The sequence below is a fragment of the Dermatophagoides pteronyssinus genome, unplaced genomic scaffold (assembly GCF_027571235.1).
Source record: "Dermatophagoides pteronyssinus isolate colony J.1.1.1.1 unplaced genomic scaffold, Derpt_VIB-CSIC_2022.12 sq0001, whole genome shotgun sequence".
Lineage (NCBI taxonomy): Eukaryota > Metazoa > Arthropoda > Arachnida > Sarcoptiformes > Pyroglyphidae > Dermatophagoides > Dermatophagoides pteronyssinus.
Genome location: NW_027461525.1, coordinates 4,404,917 through 4,423,914, shown reverse-complemented (window position 1 = coordinate 4,423,914; position 18,998 = coordinate 4,404,917). Strand labels below are relative to the sequence as shown.

The 18,998-nt window shown below is 28.5% G+C and overlaps 5 protein-coding genes and 1 long non-coding RNA gene across 7 annotated transcripts; 3 read left to right on the top strand and 3 right to left on the bottom strand.

Moving 5' to 3' along the window:
* Positions 1–335: 335 nt before the first annotated feature.
* Positions 336–1,593, top strand: LOC113789228 (casein kinase I-like). Its single transcript, XM_027338737.2, has 2 exons — positions 336–942; positions 1,000–1,593. The coding sequence occupies exons 1-2, from the start codon at positions 482–484 to the stop codon at positions 1,508–1,510; spliced, it is 972 nt and encodes a 323-aa protein (XP_027194538.1). The 5' UTR covers positions 336–481; the 3' UTR covers positions 1,511–1,593.
* stas (Transmembrane protein stas) lies at positions 1,443–2,668 on the bottom strand. The gene is made up of 5 exons (XM_027338738.2): positions 2,514–2,668; positions 2,327–2,455; positions 2,163–2,256; positions 1,856–2,099; positions 1,443–1,792 (listed from the first exon to the last, which is right to left on the bottom strand). The coding sequence occupies exons 1-5, from the start codon at positions 2,666–2,668 to the stop codon at positions 1,617–1,619; spliced, it is 798 nt and encodes a 265-aa protein (XP_027194539.1). The 3' UTR covers positions 1,443–1,616.
* LOC113789230 (1-phosphatidylinositol 4,5-bisphosphate phosphodiesterase gamma-1-like) lies at positions 2,606–7,539 on the bottom strand. The gene is made up of 11 exons (XM_027338740.2): positions 6,952–7,539; positions 6,745–6,892; positions 6,109–6,677; positions 4,732–6,041; positions 4,376–4,663; positions 4,211–4,313; positions 3,789–4,153; positions 3,614–3,728; positions 3,304–3,557; positions 3,117–3,234; positions 2,606–2,706 (listed from the first exon to the last, which is right to left on the bottom strand). The coding sequence occupies exons 1-10, from the start codon at positions 7,280–7,282 to the stop codon at positions 3,151–3,153; spliced, it is 3,567 nt and encodes a 1,188-aa protein (XP_027194541.1). The 5' UTR covers positions 7,283–7,539; the 3' UTR covers positions 2,606–2,706; positions 3,117–3,150.
* On the top strand, positions 3,359–9,946 carry Vps52 (vacuolar protein sorting 52). 2 transcript variants are annotated; one of them, XM_027338736.2, is made up of 3 exons: positions 3,359–3,495; positions 7,780–9,233; positions 9,300–9,946. In XM_027338736.2, the coding sequence occupies exons 1-3, from the start codon at positions 3,483–3,485 to the stop codon at positions 9,849–9,851; spliced, it is 2,019 nt and encodes a 672-aa protein (XP_027194537.2). In that variant the 5' UTR covers positions 3,359–3,482; the 3' UTR covers positions 9,852–9,946. The 2 variants fall into 2 exon arrangements, with proteins under 2 accessions (XP_027194537.2, XP_027194536.2); XM_027338735.2 differs by lacking the exon at positions 3,359–3,495 and adding an exon at positions 7,565–7,721.
* LOC113789225 (uncharacterized) lies at positions 9,856–18,299 on the bottom strand. The gene is made up of 6 exons (XM_027338734.2): positions 17,705–18,299; positions 11,682–11,980; positions 11,302–11,559; positions 10,842–11,232; positions 10,411–10,770; positions 9,856–10,356 (listed from the first exon to the last, which is right to left on the bottom strand). Exons 1-6 carry the CDS (start codon positions 18,282–18,284, stop codon positions 10,013–10,015), a joined length of 2,232 nt encoding a protein of 743 aa, XP_027194535.2. The 5' UTR covers positions 18,285–18,299; the 3' UTR covers positions 9,856–10,012.
* On the top strand, positions 14,632–15,505 carry LOC142645960 (uncharacterized). The gene is made up of 2 exons (XR_012846977.1): positions 14,632–15,056; positions 15,141–15,505. It is a non-coding gene; the product is annotated as an uncharacterized LOC142645960 (long non-coding RNA).
* Positions 18,300–18,998: the final 699 nt, after the last annotated feature.

The window sequence follows — 18,998 nt, the reverse complement described above, 5'->3', positions numbered from 1 at the left end:
CTTTGTTCCAAAACAATATCAATAACATTAATAATGTACAATTTTCTCGTTTGAAAGTATCGGGAAAAGAAAAAGAAAAGAAAAGAAAATCAACTTAAGAATCATTATGATTGGTATTACCAATCACTGCACATATGACCATCGATGATTAATTAATGGACAGCTTGTTTTTTTTTTTTGAACAGCATATCTGTCGACAACATATATAAATGTAGTATATAAATATACACTATAGTGGTAGTAATCATTCATATCGATAAATAACAATGATGATCAATTTGTTTGTTTGTTTTTTTTCCTGTGGGTGGTGAGGGGTTGAAAAAATAATGTTATTAATTTGATTGATTAATTTTGACTAAAATGTAATAATTCTATTCGATTATTTAATTTAATAATAATAATCGTTTTAGAATGTTATTTAAATATTGATTTTTACATTTATTGATCCGATTGTCAATAATTTTTAATTTTTTGTAAAAAAATGTCTATGTCTTATGACTCAAATTCATGGTTTGAAGATGATTATGAACAGGTTAAAATTAGCAGCGGACAAGAAATAAAACCGGAAACAAAAATCGGCGGTAATTTTAAAACATTAGAAAAATTAGGATCCGGTTCGTTTGGCCAAATATTTCTTGGTCAAAGCATTATTGATGGTTCAAAAGTGGCAATAAAATTTGAACCAAGCAGAGATCGAGGAGGTCAATTGGCAAATGAAATGAGAATATATAAGATTATAAATGCAAAAGATGACCAACTTATTGGCTTTCCAAAAATTTATTGGTTTGGTCAATGGTTTAAATACAATGTATTAGTTATTGATCTTTTGGGAAAGAATCTAGAAGAAGTATTTCAAACATGTGGACAGAATTTCAAACTCAAAACAATCTTATATTTGGTTTTACAATTATTAAATCGATTTGAATTTATTCATAGCAAAAAGTAAGCAACAAAATTACATTTTCATCGTGATTATAATTATAAAATTTTTTTCTATAGTATTGCATACAGAGATGTGAAACCCGAAAATTTTCTTCTAGGTTATCCTGGATTACCCAATCGTAATATTGTACATGTTGTAGATTTTGGTCTATCGAAAGAATTCATCGATCCCCATACAGGTCAACATATTCCATTTCGTGAAGGAAAAAATTTAACCGGAACAGCTCGTTATATGAGCATCAATGCACATTTCGGTATTGAACAATCAAGACGTGATGATCTAGAATCTTTGGGTCATTTGTTTATGTATTTTTTGCGTAAAGGTAAATTACCATGGTCAGGATTGAAAGCATCAACTTTGAAAGAACGATATCGTAAAATTGGCCAAATAAAACAGATGACACCTCCCGAACAACTTAGCGATGGTTATCCACAAGAATTTGCCGATTTTTTGACATATACAAGAACTTTAGGATTCGACCAACAGCCAGATTATGATGTATGGAAAATGAATTTCGGAAATTTATTTCAAAATTACAATGATAGTTCAAAATATGATTGGGAATAAAAAAAGAATGGTTTAACTATGAAAATTTATGATTTCATCAAATACAAATAAAATAATTTAAATAAATTTTTAAAAAAATTTAATGTGTGTCATATAACAATGACTCTTAAGGCTGTTTGAATTTATCAGAGAATATTCGTTTTAGAATGATCGGTGTCAAAGATATAATAGAAACTGTTAACAACATTAACATAGATTTATAAGTTATTATATTCGATGATGATGTAAGCTGATATAAAGTTGTACCAGCGTGGACAGCAATGAATGAAGGAGGTGCAACACCTATAAATTAAAAAAATTAACAATATGACAATCTGAATTGATAACAAAAACCATTCAACATACCAAAAAATGTTCCGAAAAAAAAGGTAGATAAAGGAACATTAACAATAGGTGATGTTATATTGATCAACCAATTCGGTAAAAATGGAGTGATTCGAAGAAAAACTACATAGAAAAAAAGATGACTACGATGTTGATCGATTATGTTGGATACATGAGCAGCTTTATGTGGCCAATATTTAATTATGAATGGTCTACCACAAAGCCATGAAAGTAGATAACAGACTGATGCACCAACCGCTGAACACTGAGAAAAACAAAAAAAAAAATGATTATTTTTGAAATCAAGTTAATTTTTTTTTTGACTTACAAAACAAACAGACAATAAAGCCAATGGAAATGGAAATAAATAACCAGACATTACACTCAAGAAAATTGAACCGGGAATGGCGAATGATTGCAAGCTAATTGTCATAATAATTTAAAGAAATTAATTTCAATTAAATATTCCAAGCAAATATGATTAAAACATACAAAATATAAGTGATGATAAAACCGAAAAGAACGACGTAAAAATATCGATCTTTGTACCCGGATAAAACGTTTCCCAAATTTTTGGCATCATCAATGTTCATGGGCAATTTGAAATGTTGCTTTTCATGGCTAAAAATAAATGTTAATTGAATAATTTTTCTCAAAAATCTCATCAGAGCATACTTACGGTTCTAGTTTGGGAAAATTTAGATAAACAATAAATAAAGATAAAGTTGAAATCAAAATGATAGATAAAAGAAGAATGCTAGAATTTTTCAATGAATTGTTGCGATTTGGTTCTACAGGACTTTGATCGGGTGATTTCGTTGCAACATCGGCCATGATTAGATCAATTCAACAAAAATATCACAGTAGATTTTCTAGAATTTGTAACAAAATTTTATTTTTGACTATTAACCTAAATGAATCAATAAAGAATGAGAAAATTGAGCATTGCAATCTTAATTCATTTATGAAACATAGCAACACATGACTATTGTAATTGTATGCACAATTTGAATGTAATATAATTCAATATGAATTAAATATTGAATTCCCGATCAATAACTATTATTAGTCTAAATGAATAATTTAAGAAGAATAAAAAAATACTAAAAAATAAATTAAAAAGAATCGATAAATCATTTTTTTATGAAAAAAAAAGATAAATAGATTTTTTATTCTTTCATAAAGGACATGCAAGAAAGTTGCAAGAAAAATTTGTTTCGAAAAAAGTTTCTCCAACATTCGAATCTAAATCGGAGTAACATTCGAATGAAAAATTACAAACACTTCCAGGTGGTATCTTCAAAAAAAAGATTTGCTCATCGTGTCAATAATTCATTGATGTTATTTTCCAATCGTGATAAAAGTTCAATCGAATGATTTAGTTTTTCGACGCCTTCATCCTATGATTTAAAAAAAAATAGTTCATTTAAAATTTGAATTCAAATCAATCAGATTTGTTTTGTTTATACTTTGACCGGGAAACTTTCGATATGTACTAATAGAGTAGCCAGCTCAAGATGTTCACTGTATTCATTTTTCAATCTTATACTTCGTAATCCTTGTCGGATACAGGAAACAGGAAACGTGGCCTGACCTACCAAACTGCTTTCATCAAAATTATCTCGATGATAAACGACAAATCGTAATAATGAAAGTTCCGGGTAAGTTATATGGAAAATGAACTGATTATCATTAGTCCATGTTGGACATAAGCCATTATCATCTGTAATTTATTTTAATCGATTATTATTAACAGTCAATATTGATAATGATACTCACAAATTATGTTTGTCGCATATTTTCTACAATCAAAATCGGCACCAATAACTTCGACTTCTACCGAAGGACTCAATATGCCTTTAATTAATTTTCTCAGATTTTTGGCACAAATTATCTATCATATTAATTTTATATAATCAGAATAAATCGATTGAATTATCATCATGAATCTTACTTTAACAGTGAGAACAATAGGTGAACAGCAATCAAGATCAACAGGTTTTACAAATGGATTATAGCTTTCACTTTTCATATATGATGGCATCAGAACATAACCACATCGACCATTTTGTAGAAATTTTGCATGATTCAATTGCATCGGTTTATCTTTTGTCTGATAATTTAATGCAACCATCTGTATACCACAATTCCACATTTTTGTTGGATTATAATTAGATGAATATATTCGAGTTCCTTCCGGATAGACACGCATCAATTGATGACGTGTAAAATTTATAATAGTTTTATATTGACTAATATTCAGGTGTTTTTCAATTTTTGATTCACGAATCGAGCACATTTCTCGATAATCCATTGTCTCTATGGAGAAAAACATTAATAAAAATCGTCGATTTCAAACATTTAATTCAAACATACTTCCGTCATATCCAATCGAACAACAATATATAATCAAATCATTTAATTCTGGTGCAATTTTAAGAATTTGTCGTTTTGATGATTCTTTATTCAAATTATTATTCTTATTATGGAAAAAAATTGATCAACTTTTTCAATCTTTTCTAAAAAAAAATCGAAACTTACTTTAACTTTTTTATTAAGAATTTCTTGAATTTTTATCATCCAATCTTGACATTCTATTTCATCTTGTGCCATAAATATCATTGATCCTATTTTGAATGAATTCATTTCAGATGGATATAATGATATGGTAATATTTTGATCTAGCTCAATCGAATACCAGGTTTCGATTTCATTTTTAATTTGTTCATCTTCTTCGTCCATTTCATCATCCGAATATTCTAAATCTTTTGATTCTTCTTTTGGAATGAAGCCATGCTCCATGTAGCTACTTTGTGATTCTGTTGGCTCCTGTTTTTTTTTGTTAGTTTTTGGTTAATTACTTTGTTCAATGCAACAATATTATTATCATAACTTACTCCTCCTAATATTCGAACATTTTCCTGTGTGGCTGGAAACAGCAGCTTTGTCTTCTTATAAAGTGGATGTTTTTCATAAAATTCTATCAATTCGGTTAAACTTTCAAATTCTTCATTACCGATCATAAATAATCGTCCTTCTGTTTTGATTCGACAATGTTTTATAATGTTTTCGGCTCGAAATGAAATTGAAAATTGATTATCCTGTTGTTCGCTATATCGTACAAGAAATGCTCCATTATGTCGTAATCGTTTTAGAATATCTTCTGCCTCTTCTTTAGATAAATGCTTATAAAACCATGGTTTATTTTCATGAGTATTTTCATGTGGAGCAAAATTACGTAGAAATAATTCTTGAAATTTGTCACTTTTCAATGGTTTTGTCTGATAATAATCAATTAATTCATAAAGCGTATTAAAACTTATAAGATCATTTAATCGAAACGTTTTGATTCCATTGGGAAGACAATCTAATTTAATTCTACTATGATGTACTTTACCATCAAATAAAAATGATAGCGTATAATCACCGGGATGTGTTTCACTTTCTCGTACCAAAAATGTTCCATCACCAAGATCCAGATGTTTTAGGAGAATTTTTTCAGCTTCTGATCTACCTCCTTTTAGTTTACCATGAAACCAAGGTTCACCATAATGAAGTTCACTTTTAGGTGATGTACGTTTTGCTGAATAATTATTTTCTTTGTTTCCTATTGTTCCGTATGATGTTTCATCATCACTTTCATCTTCCTCTTCATCTTGATCATCATTTGTATCCAAAATGTAATTCAATTTTTTCTTTGTCAAAATGACGAAATGTTTTCTGAATCTTTTCTCATCAGCAGAGTATACAAGCAAATTTCCATATTTGATAGAATTACTGCAATCGTTATAGTCATTTTCATTACGTTCTTTTAATGATTTGGAAGAACTAGGTTCGACCGGTGGTTTGATTGAATTGTTATTATTATTGTTGTTTGATTCTTTCAAAGTATCACAATCCAATCGTCTTTTCTTATGTTTTATGATTATTTTGCGTTTCAAGCGTTCGGGTGATGGCAAACATGTTTCATTCAAATCTAATGGTTTCTTTAACAAATAATCACCAAGAATTTCTTGTAGACATTCTGCCATAAACTTTTGCTGCTTTATACTACAATGATTCTCAATAGATAATATGACAGGATATGGTGAAACTTCGAAAGCATGATCACGAATACTTTTGATAACATCGATGAATTGAATACGCGTTGTTAATGTTCGGCCATGATAAATCAATGGTTTACCATCAGGTCCATCCCAACAATCCACTTGTGATAAAATAATTATGTTATTGAATTTCATCAGTAAATTCTTTTTGTAAAAATAAATACTTACATTCAACACATCGACAACCAGAACGCAAACATCGAATATAACATTCGACTGAAGATTCACTTTTGAATTGATCACCAGTTAAATATGTATTGTGTGATGAAGCTATAAAATAATGATTAAGTGGTTGATTCATATCATGTGTAACATCACTACAGAATTCATTCCAAATAGAATTTTCTTTCGAAAACAGATAATCAATAAATTCTATTCGAGTAAAATATGCTTGTGTTTCATAATGACGTAATGTATCTAAAGAATTTCGAAAAACAATATCGCTAATCTGTTGAAACGATATTTTAATTTTTTGTTCTTTGGTAAAAAATTCTTTTAGCTCATCGATATTAATTTTTTTCAAATCATTCGAATATGATTGCAATAATGAATCCAGATATGATGAATCGATAGATGTTTGAATATTGCTTATTTTATTATACAGTGAAACATATCCATCGTATTCTAGACAACCAGTAAAATTCTGATCCACATCGTAGAATAATTTTTTCAATTGGCTGCTTGATAATTTTATATGATGACGAGTAATACAATGTTTTAAATCTTTTAGATAGATACTGTAATATTTAATTAAATATTTCCAATTCAATTCAATAATTAATTTTCATTATTAATTAATCTCACCCTTTACAATGTTGACTTTGTGAAGAATATTCATCAAATTCTCGCTGTAATAAAATGTCAACTTGAACTCTGAACGGTACCCATTCTGCAATATTTTTTATATATTTAAACAAATTACGAATTCTTTCCGGACATATGTCAGCATCAGCTTTACAAATCGAATCAATAATTAAACGAAATGATCAAAATAATAATTCTATAACTCACCAATACAATATAATTTTCGAAGACAAAATTTTTTCCCGTATAAAATGGCAAACGTTTTGCTGTCAAATTTTTCTCCGTTCTCTTCAATAATTCGAATTTCTTGAATATCTCTAAAATCGATACAACCTTCAAATTCTTCATATCCTGACATCGGTTTGTACCATTCAAGCCTACACATTTCGAATCGTATGCAAAATTTTCGTTTTTCTAATCGTGATTTGCCTTCGATTTTTCTCCACGAAAAACCTTCACAAAGTCGACGAATTAATTCATGATCTAAGTGGCAATCATTTTTAGCAAACAAATAATCTTTGAAGATTGAACGATTCATGATATCAGCGTTTTACATAATGATATCAAACATTATTTTTCTTCGATGTTGTTTTGACCATCTGTTTTGTTTTTGTATTGGTTTTTGCTCGTTTCTCTTGAATTATTGTCCAACCTATTGTATACAAAGGCCAATTGATGTTATCAATTTCCGGCCATTGTAGCTGAAGATTCATCCTGTTGATCATTGTTAAAGCTAAATAATGATGATTAGACTAGATTTAGTAACACAATTCAAATTACTGCTCTCAGTTCAGTGTTAAAGCCGCCTCATTTTGCTGATATTGAGCAATGGATGGATCAAAAGTATCCAGATACTTGTTAGTTACATTGCGCATACTCGAGAAATGAGTGGATACATGTTTTTCATGTCAAATGAATTTCATCAAAACTTCCAACAAAACATTTAATAAAATTCAAAATGAATCTCAAGACGATCGGTAATTTTTTTTTGCAAATGATTTTAATTTAAGATCTATTTTTTTTATTCCAATATAGAGCCAGCCATCGATTGTGACGAGGAAACTGTTAAAGAGATTCTCAATTCTAATATTGATTTGAGAGAATATTCTGCCAATGTTGAAAAATCCTTATCTGAATTGGAAAACACTACAATTGCAGGTTACATCAAGGAAGCTGATAATATTTCTGAATTACATTCACAAATCACTGATAGTGATAAAATCCTGGAAAGATTGGAAGGAATGTTATGCGCTTTTCAAGCCGATCTCAGCAATATTTGCCAGGAAATATTATCATTGCAAGAATTATCAGCTTCGTTGAATATACGTTTGAAAAACAAACAGGCGATTCGAAATCAAATGAGCGAATTTGTTGATGATATAATCATTCCTGAATCAGTGATAAAACATATTGTCGATACTCCGGTTAGTGAGAAAGAATTTCTTGAACAATTGATCATTTTGGATCACAAAATTTCATTTGTAAAAGAGCAATCATTTCGTGAAGCAAAAGCTTGTGTGGATGTGATGGAAATATTGAACAATCTTAAATCAAAAGCCATTATTAAAATACGTGAATATATTTTGAAAAAGATTTCATCATGCAAAAAACCAATGACCAATTATCATATTGGTCAAAATGCTCTTTTGAAAAATAAATTCTTTTTTAAATTTTTAGCTACACACGAAAGAGACATAGCCAGAGAGATACAAAATGAATATATCGATACAATGAGCAAGATTTACTATTCCTACTTCAAAGAATTCATTAATAAATCAACCAAAATGATGTATGAAGATCTGCCTGATAAAGATGACTTGATGGGAAATGATGATTCACATAAAGCAAATAGGAGTTCAATATTTCAGCTTAAATCCAATATTATCAAGCATCGGCATAATATTTTTGCTTTAGGTGATAGAGAATCATTGTTAACGACTGAACTTGAATCACCATTGATTGTTGTGCATCCTGCTTCGAAGAATGACATGAAATTTCCATTGGAAAATATATTCCGCGAGATTCAATACGCCTTTCTTGGTCATGCTTGTCGTGAATATCTATTTATGAACGAGTTTTTCATGGTCAACTCTAAAACATCACATGATTTATTTTATACAATTTTCGGAAAAACTTTGGATCTACTTTACAAAAACATTGATAGTCTGTTTTCACAAAGTTATGATGCAATAGCTTTATTCGTTTGTTTGCACATAATTTATCGATATCGAATATTATCAATGAAACGTGAAGTATTGGTATTGAATCATTATTGGGAAAATGTTGTCAAAACTATATGGCCACAATTTGAGCAAGTATTCTTAATGCACATTGAAAGCATAAAATTCTGTGATTTAAACAAAATAAACACAATCGATACACGACCTCATTATATTACCAGACGATTTGCTGAATTTTCGGCTGCTATTGTCACGATAAATGATACGTTTCCTGATGAACGCGTCACGAATTTATTATCCATATTACAGGTAATGTTTTTTGTGTTTGTTTTTCTTTTTTAATTTAAAACGTTTATGTTTTTTTTCTAACTAAAGAATGAAGTGATGAATTTAATACTAAGAATGTCGACTAAATTCTGTAAACCGAAAGAGCAATATGTTTTCATCATCAATAATTATGACACAATCTTAGGCATCCTATTGGAACGTAAAAAAGATGGATCGAATGCAGCAGAAACAATGAGAGAACAATTGAATAAAAAAATAATGGATTTTATTGAAGAAATGTTATATCCTCATTTTGGAGCTATGATTTCATTCGTTAAAGAATCAGAAGTATTGACAGAAAAAAATGATATCGAATCATTGAAACGATTGGAACCTAGAGTTGGTGATTTGATACAGAATTTTAACAATAATTGGAGACGATCATTAGAACAAGTTTCAAAAGATATAATGGCATCATTTACTAATTTTCGTACTGGTAATAACATTCAACAGATTGCCTTGACACAATTAGTGCAATATTATCATAAATTTCAGAAAATTGTTAGTCAACCACCCTTCAGCAATAATCCGCTACGAAGCGAACTAATCAATATCCATCAATTAATGGTTGAAGTGAAAAAATATAAAACAAATTTCTAATAACTTTATTTGTTGGCTTTTTTTATCCAGGCCATTTCCAATATTTTATTTATTTCGATAATAAAGAATTAATAATCTGTAAAAATAATCGAAAACTATAGTCTAAAATTTTGGAAATTTTTTACACAATTTTATACAAAAAAAAATCAGATTAAACATTCTTAGAATGGGTTGATTTCATTATCGGTTATTTCACTTTTGAACGTTTGCACCGGTTGTGACGGTGCGGATAGTAAATCATCCGTATTGATTAGGCTAGATGGGTCTTGCCTGTTCATTTGTTGCATAATGTTTTCCACTTGTCCCAACATTTGTGCTCCATTAGCCAATGAATTAGCCATTGTCGGCTGACTCGATGATAATGGCGATTGTATTTGAGTAGCTTGTTGCTGTGCAAGATTGGATTGTTGCCTGTTTTCACTTGATTCTTGTGACATGATAACATTTACTACTTGAGACATGTTGGAAACCATATTGTTCATATTTGGCTCAGGGAATGTTTGCCCTTTAAATCAATCAATTATTAATATATCGTAGACATATAGTTTAAACAACTTACTGGGATAAGCACCTTGCCATAGATGATTCCTTTGCCATTGTAATTGATCGGTTGAAGTAAGATTGTTCTGGACTGAATTGATATTTGATGCAGGTGCAATCGACTGAGCAATATTGGTCGAACTTCTTAAAAGCATCTCTGTGATCAATTCATCGATGTTTAGTTTTCCTAACGCCTTGGCGAATTGTATCTGTTCAATTAATTGCCATGTGATGCTTTGTAAAGATGGAAGTATCAGCAAAAGTTCACCAAAACGACCTCTTGAATTATATTGTCGATCGTTTACATAATCTTCCAGACAGATTTGTATCTGATGACGAACATTTTTTATTCTAGCTGAATCTTTTAAATTTTTCACAGCTTTTCATTTTGAAAATAATTTCACTCAATATAAATGATAATGAGTAAAACAAAAATATCATGATACTTACCAGGATCAAAAAATACAATTGCTTTCAGGCAAGCAAATTCATTGTCATCGATATTTACATCTTTCATAACTGCAACAATTTCATCCAATATTCGACAACCAATACGTGTGATCTCTTGATCTGGCGTAAGTCTAGGAATGATGTGATCATTTCCAAGTAGAAGAACATCTTTGAGTACTAATGATCGTTTCGAAAGGCCCAGAAGAAGATGTTCACCAGCATGAGCTCTTAACAAAGCAACCTGATCATCAATGTTTAGCTCAATGAATGCCGGTATACATTTCGCCCATTCGACAAGTATCATTAATTGTTGTGTCATAGAATTGCCAATATCTTCAATGTTGGCTATTTTTTTCGATTGATAATTTGTATCAGTTGGTGGAGAACAATTCTGTTTATTGTAAAAAAATACATGTTCATTCAATCCCTACAATAAACTTAAATTATTATTTTTTTTCACCTTCCTTGATGACATCTCAGCCTTGAGCAAAACAGCCAATGAAGTTCCAGATGTTGTTTTTGTATCTTCATAGCTAGGCCTACGACACGTAATACGATCCCGTTCATTTTGAACGGCCTCTTTACGCATATCGGCACGGAAACATTTTTTCAGACGACAATATCGACATTGGTTGCGTTTATCTTTGTCAATGACACAATTACGATTGAAACGACATGTATACAAATGATTCTTGCGAACACTGCGTCGAAAAAATCCCTGCAAAAAAAAATTGTCGATGATTAATTAATGATGATGATAGTGGATAAATATATTTTTTTTAATTTTAAAATAAACATAATTTAAATAATGATTAAAATTAAAAACATCAAAAATTTTACCTTACAGCCATCACAGCTAAATGCACCATAATGTTTTCCGGTAGCTCGATCACCACAAATAGCACATATAGAATTTTGTTGCTGTTGTTGGCCAGAATTGTTGTTATTATTATTTTCATTATTTGTCGATAGTTCATTATTATTACCATTTCCACCACCACCACCATTCATATTGGCCATGTTGTTGTTGTTGTTGTTATTCGTCGAAGTTAAACCATTCGCATTTGTTGTTGTATTATTGTTAATATTATTATTATTATTATTATTAGCATTGCTATTGATAGAATCACATGTTGAATCTATATTCATAATGAACATTCAAAATGAAGTGAAAAAAAAAGAAAAAACAAATTAGAATAAACATCAGTGATGATTATGATAAACAACAAAAAAAAAGTTTGTTGCGGTGTTGGTCAAAGTTTCTTTTTTCTCTTTTTTTTTTTGTCTGATATGTTTTGGCAAAAATATAATCAAGCATTGCGATAAAATTCTACGTTGATGATGATGATGATGATATAACAAGGAACATGTTTGTTTATGTTTTTTGTTTAAGTTATTATTATTTTTTCTCATTTCCATCAAAAAAAAAAAAATTTTCAGCATTTTTCAGTAATGAACAAAACGATTATACAACGATGCAGACCGAATTTCTTTCAGGTAATAATATTTAGTGAGAAAGTGATTAGGAAACAAAAATTAAACCGACCAAAAACCATAGACACACTATAATTGGCAAATATACCTAAACTTATCCATCTTTTTTTTCTTCTATCGATGATAATGATAAAGATAATATAAAAAAAATCATAATAATAAGGCCAGACATAACAAAGTCAATGAAAATTTTCTCATCATCGAGGTTATATTTTCTAAATATTCTTATATACGGAGCGGTAAAATTGGTTTGTATTCTTTTCATTTTTCTTTGCAAAGTATTCCATCAGGTGATTATCATCTTCAATGATTTAATTCTAAGTTCAAAACTTTTTTTGATTAACAAGAAAAAAAACAAACTTGTTAACAAAAGAAAAAAAAACAAAGTTTTTTGAACTCCATCAACAATTTGGAAACAAAATGGTATATTTTGAATCTATAAAAAAAATTGATTCATCGTTTACATATCGATTGTTGAACGATTTCTTTCGTTCATTCATTTTTTTTCTAAATTTGTTTGATTTGAATTGGAAAATCCAAAATCCGAAAAAATTGAATCATGTGTGAAACATACATAAAATAAACATTTTTTTTAAAGGAAACCTTTCAACCCTCCTTTTTCCTGTTGAACAAGAACCTCAAAACAATGAACATTCATTATTAGTTAAAAAATCTACTGATCATCATTAAAACAATTTAACACCGATGGAATCATCATAAGATACATTACAAAATTATGTACCTAAAAAAAATGGCAATCATAATCATAAAAAATGTTTTTTTTTGTTCATAAAAAAAGAATGATGATGGAAATTATTTATGCTAATACAAATTTATTTCTCCTATATACTTTAGCAATGTCCTTGTGTGTATTAAGATGATTTCAGAATGATTTGTAAAGGAACGAAAAAAAAATAAAGAAAATTTCTGTTGCAATCACTACACGAACGATATATTGATGATAGTGAAAAACGGAACGGATTGATGTATAATATTATCATATCGAATGAAATTTGGCTATCAATTATTATAATCATTATAAATGAAAAATCGATGATCATCACATGCTAAAAAAAATAGTGATTACAAAGGTAATGCACAATTTGATTTATTTCATTCTAACACGGCCCTGATAATAAATTATGGATTTCACACACACACACACACATTTAGACCCAGACAAACAAAACAAACAAAAAATCATTAGAAATAATTTGAATTAAATAAGGATCAATACCGATATAATTATTTCTATTTTCATCTTTAATATTTTGTTGTTGTTGTTGTTGAATCATTCGAGAATTGTTTATTTTTTCACGACCATTATCATTATTATTATCATTATTATTGCCAACTGTATCGACAATATCCATACAATCATCATTATTAACAGGAACAGTAGATAATGATTGATTCCATATATTTTCATTTGATAAATTATAATAAATACGACCATTATTATAACCACTATTATTATTAGAAGTAGTTGCGTTTGTCATATATTCAGGTGAACTTTGTGATGAAACCATTACATCATCATGTTCATTGATTGATTCCATTGATGAATAAATATTTGGATTTGTATTGTTGAGACTGGAATAATCTACAGGACCATTGCAGAAAAAATTGCCAGTAGTATCTGGTAAATCTTGTTGAGATGAACGAAACATCAGTGATGGTGGTGTTACAACGTTAAAGTCTATTGGGAAATAATTATATGAAGATTGAATACTATTTCCGCTATATGTAGCGTTTGTTGACGCATACATAAACCGACACGCTGGTGGTTGCGTATGGGTTAACATTTTGATTTTTTAAACCACATTCGATCAGATTATATCTATTTCAAAGTTTCAAAAAAAAACACTGTATACACAAAATGCACAATATATAATATGAGATCTATGTTGATATTGGCAGATGATATGTTGTTCAGAATTTTATTTTTAAAAAAAACACACAAAGCACTAAAATTAAGATATGTAATAATTTTACTTGATAATTTTCACTTTTATATTTTTTTTAATTATTATTGAAAATAGGCAAATTAAATAATCTAATGAATGAGTATTTATTTATTATTATTGTTTTGTTCAAATTGTATCCAGATTAAATGTTGTCATTAAGAATCGATATTGGCTTAATATAGCCAATGATTTCAATGTTTCAATTGTTTGTTTGCCGAATATTATTGTTCCCATTAAGAAAATGTTGTTGATGTCATCTATGCATATGAGAAAATCAATTTTAATATTAAAAAAAAAATAATTTACTAAGATAGATCGACGATGACAAGAGAAAGAAGGATATGGTTCAAGTTTTTTTCTTTTAAATATATTATTTTTGTTTTTTGATTTGGTCGACAAATTTTTTTTTCTTTATTTCACTGATGTTGATTATGTTTATCAATTTGAATGATGATGATGATGAGGATGAGCATTTGTAGAAATTGAAAAAAATCGAGCCATAACTTATATACGCATCCAATATTAGATAGATACCAAATTCAATGATGATTATGATAATGCAATGATGTGGTAGGTAGTGTAATGTGTTTAAGGATTGATGATGATGATGCGACCACAACTTAAGCTTTGTGTGATGAAGAATTTACTGAACACTGACTGATTGCAATAACTTTACTTCATATTTTTTTTTAAAAAAGAAAAACTGCTGCTGTTTTTTTTATTTCTTCGTCGTCGTCGTTTTTTTTTGGTATAAGTATGGCTACCAAAACCAATGATAATATATCATCTTCTTTTTTCATTTATTTAATATAAATTTTTTTTTTCATTTTCATTCTAGCTTAGCATTGATATATACATGTTGATTTAAGATTGATTTGATATGATGGCCAACTTTAAATCAAAAAAAAAAAAAAAAAATGATAATTTGGATAATGATATAGTGGTTGATTGTGATAACGGTTGATTTTTACAACGTATAATAACAACAACGACAACGATGATGATGATATGTATGTTGGAAACAATCCTATTTTAGAAAAATGATGATGACAATTATGATGAGCATTTTCTTTTCTTTTTTTTTTTGTACAAATCTTGTAAATTGATTTTTTATTTTTTGTTCTATTGTCATCTTATGGATCCAATTTGATTCTTAATAAAATTAATTATTCAAATTTATTTGAATGAGATAATTTGTATCAATCCGGTTTTTCTTTTATGCTTTGATTTGATTTTTTGTTACATATGTTTGAGTACAAATGAACGCATTTTAATCATTTTGAATTTGGTTGTTCTTTTCAAAACCAAATTGCACAAATCACACCTTGAATTATCAAGAAAACAATATTTTTTTTTTTGAAGAAAAAAATCTTGAATATTTTTACATTACATTCACGTTAAACACAGGCACACAAACATTTATAGGATATTTATTCAAAACTTTTTTTGTTGGATAATTTTATTTCTGAAAAAAAAACTTTTCAGAAGCCGTAGTTGAATGTACGAAATGAACGAAATGAATGAATTGCATGGATGTATATCAATAGCCGGTGTCAAATTCGGTTCATGGTATGGGCATACATTTTTTTTTAAACAGCCAATGGCTAAAGTGAACACAACCTGTTTGGCAATGAAGATGTTAGAGAATTTTTTTCTTCTCATTTTTTCTTCACTCCAAATAATAACATCACCATTTAGATTCGCATTATAGAGTCAAATTCTATAGATTGTTGTACATGAAAATGAATAAAAACCAATAAAGTAAAGGAAAAAACTTTCATTTCGAATAACATATTAGTCATTGACAAGAATGATTTGAAAAATCGGTCGAAACTGGTCAGTTTGACTAAAGAAAAATATTTTTTCAAACAAATATAGAATGCGATAGTCTCTCGCTCTCTCTCTAATCAAAAACCCAAATTTTTTCTTTTTGACCAACTGATAATAAGCAAAGGTAAACAATCCACTTCTATGACCAACCAAATAACTTGATTGACCTCAGCATTTTATATTGTATGCATGAATATAAAGTGTGACGATGAACAAATTTACATAGCGACAAAGTTGATAATGTTTTTTTTTGTTTCTTTATATTTTTTTAGTTTTTGATGTTTGATTAACAAATTTTTAGATTTTTTTTGGTGACCAAAATGGTCAACAACTCTAGTTTAACAGATTTGATTATTTTTCTTGATAATAATCATCAATCGATATTGGCCGCCCATAAACGATTCAGCAGCAACAACAACGACAAATAACAATGATCTTTGAAACGATTGTTACTTACACTGATGATTTTAAAATTAATGATACAGACAATGAGAAAAATCACCATAAATCTACTAAATCTTTTGCTGACTGTATGTTGTAAAGAAACAAAAAAACAATTTCAAGTAGACTTTAATTGAAATTATCATTATTATGACACACGCACGAATTATGGTACAATTCTAATTGGTTTTTTTTACAACTTTTTTTTATTATTATTCTATGGAATTTTAATCAGGTGATGATAAATGAATGAATATAGATTTGTATTGTACTTTTTTTCTGTGATGGTTGGGGTTATAATAAAATTTTCATTATTTATGAAACCAAATATAATAAAAAAAAATTGAATGCCAAGGATAATTGAAATCTAATTATCATTTTTTTTTTTGTTTGATTAAATTTTTAATTATCATTATTGTTATTGTTATTACACTAATGTTGTGATGATTATCTTTATGTTTTTGCATCACGGACAATTGTAAGTGAACTAAGAGAGTGTTTGTATAGATGGTAAAAATTACACAGTTGTGGTTTTGTTTTATTTCAAATGAAACTACAATAATAATCCTTAATGTCATATGCTTATTTTTTGGATTTGATTTTTGTTTCCATTTACTTTTGTCTGTCTTTTTAATCCGGATTCAAAATTCGTTTCGGAACATTAAATAATGAATTTCCTTGAAATTGATGTGATATATTTGTAATATTCATCTATTCTGAATGTTGAAATAAACCTTGTTGTTTTTCAAATTAAAACCAATCCAATATAATCATTCCAATGTAAAAAATCATTGCTATCATCAAAAACCGATCAATTCATCATTCGATTTTTTGATCAATTTGATAAGCAATGTTGATGACTATAACAGTAAAAAATTGTTTGCCAACACTTGGCACAAAAAAAGTCTAATGATACTCTTTTTTCCCTCGAATATTATGTATATTTTTTTTAAGAAAACAAAATTATTTCCATTTAAATGAAAATTTATTTTATCAGATCTTTTTTTTTCTTGGGAAAAAAACAAATCCATTATCAATGTTTAAGAGTCATCTAGTGTTGGCAAATAATAAAATTTTGATCTAAGTACCCATCTTTGCAAAAATCATTTACGAACTGTTTGTTTTACTTACGTTGCTGTGTTGAAATGATTGGTGAATGATTATTCTGTTGTACAATGACACCAGGAATTTGATGCGAATGTGATTGTTGTTGCAAACACGATGTTGATTGATTATGGATTAATGATTGTTGTCGATGTTGTTGCTGTAGATTATGAAAATGATTATTATTATTATTATGATTAGTACAGATAGTGATAGTTGTTGTTGATGATGATGATAATGATGGTTGATTGTTATTATCAATCGATGATATATGTTGCTGTACAATAATTGGATTTGTATTATCTGTAATTGTTGTTGATGATGATGTAGATAGATCTTGAAACTCGACATCATTCACGTTGTTGGATCGTTGTTGTCTAATTTGACAATTAGAATTAGATGATGATGTTTGTGGTATTTGATTATGATAATGATGACAATGATGTTGATGTTGGTTATTATTATTATTATTTAAAATTCTTTCATTCTGTTGTTGTTGTTGTTGTGATTGAATAACAGGACCATTTGATGTAATAGTTATATATGATGATGATGATGTTGAACATGTTGATGATGGTGATGAAGAACATGAAGTATCAATGTTCATGTCAATCGATTTTTTTAAATAAAAACAATTTATTTGGGCAAATATGATGATGATGATGATGATGATTATGTGATTATGGATAAAGATTGTCAATTTTCAAGGAAAAAAAAGAAAATAAATAACAACAACAATATTCAATTCCAAATCATCTGTGTAATCTATCCATGTTCAAACACAGACAAACATTTCGGTGTTGATTTGTTTCGACTAAAGGTTCAAAGGTACATTATAGACACAGATACATAAACATCAATTTAAGAGAAGAAAAATTTCAAAGATTTTCATTGATCAAAATCTAAAAATATTAGATGATTGAATTATTATTAATTAATATTGAAAAAATACAAACAAAAATATTCATGATTTGTAAATGGAAATAATTTTTTAAGTAAAATTGTTTCTTGTTTAGCTTGTTCGGATTGTTATTCAATGATTTGTTTTAATAAACAGCATGGCCACATCATAATATAATGATGAAGATGATGATACTTGATACTGATTGGCGTCTAATGTTTATTCGTGGCCTAAGAACAAAAAAAAAGAACAAATTTTCTCCCCTTACTATTTGTGAAAATGTTTGAGAAACAAAAAAAAATTTGATATATGAAATCCATATCGCCATCCAATATCGGCATCGTTGTCATCAACTTGGCGACGCATTTTGTTTCCCATTTCTTTTTCTTTAATGATCGATCTAATCAAGTACCAATATTC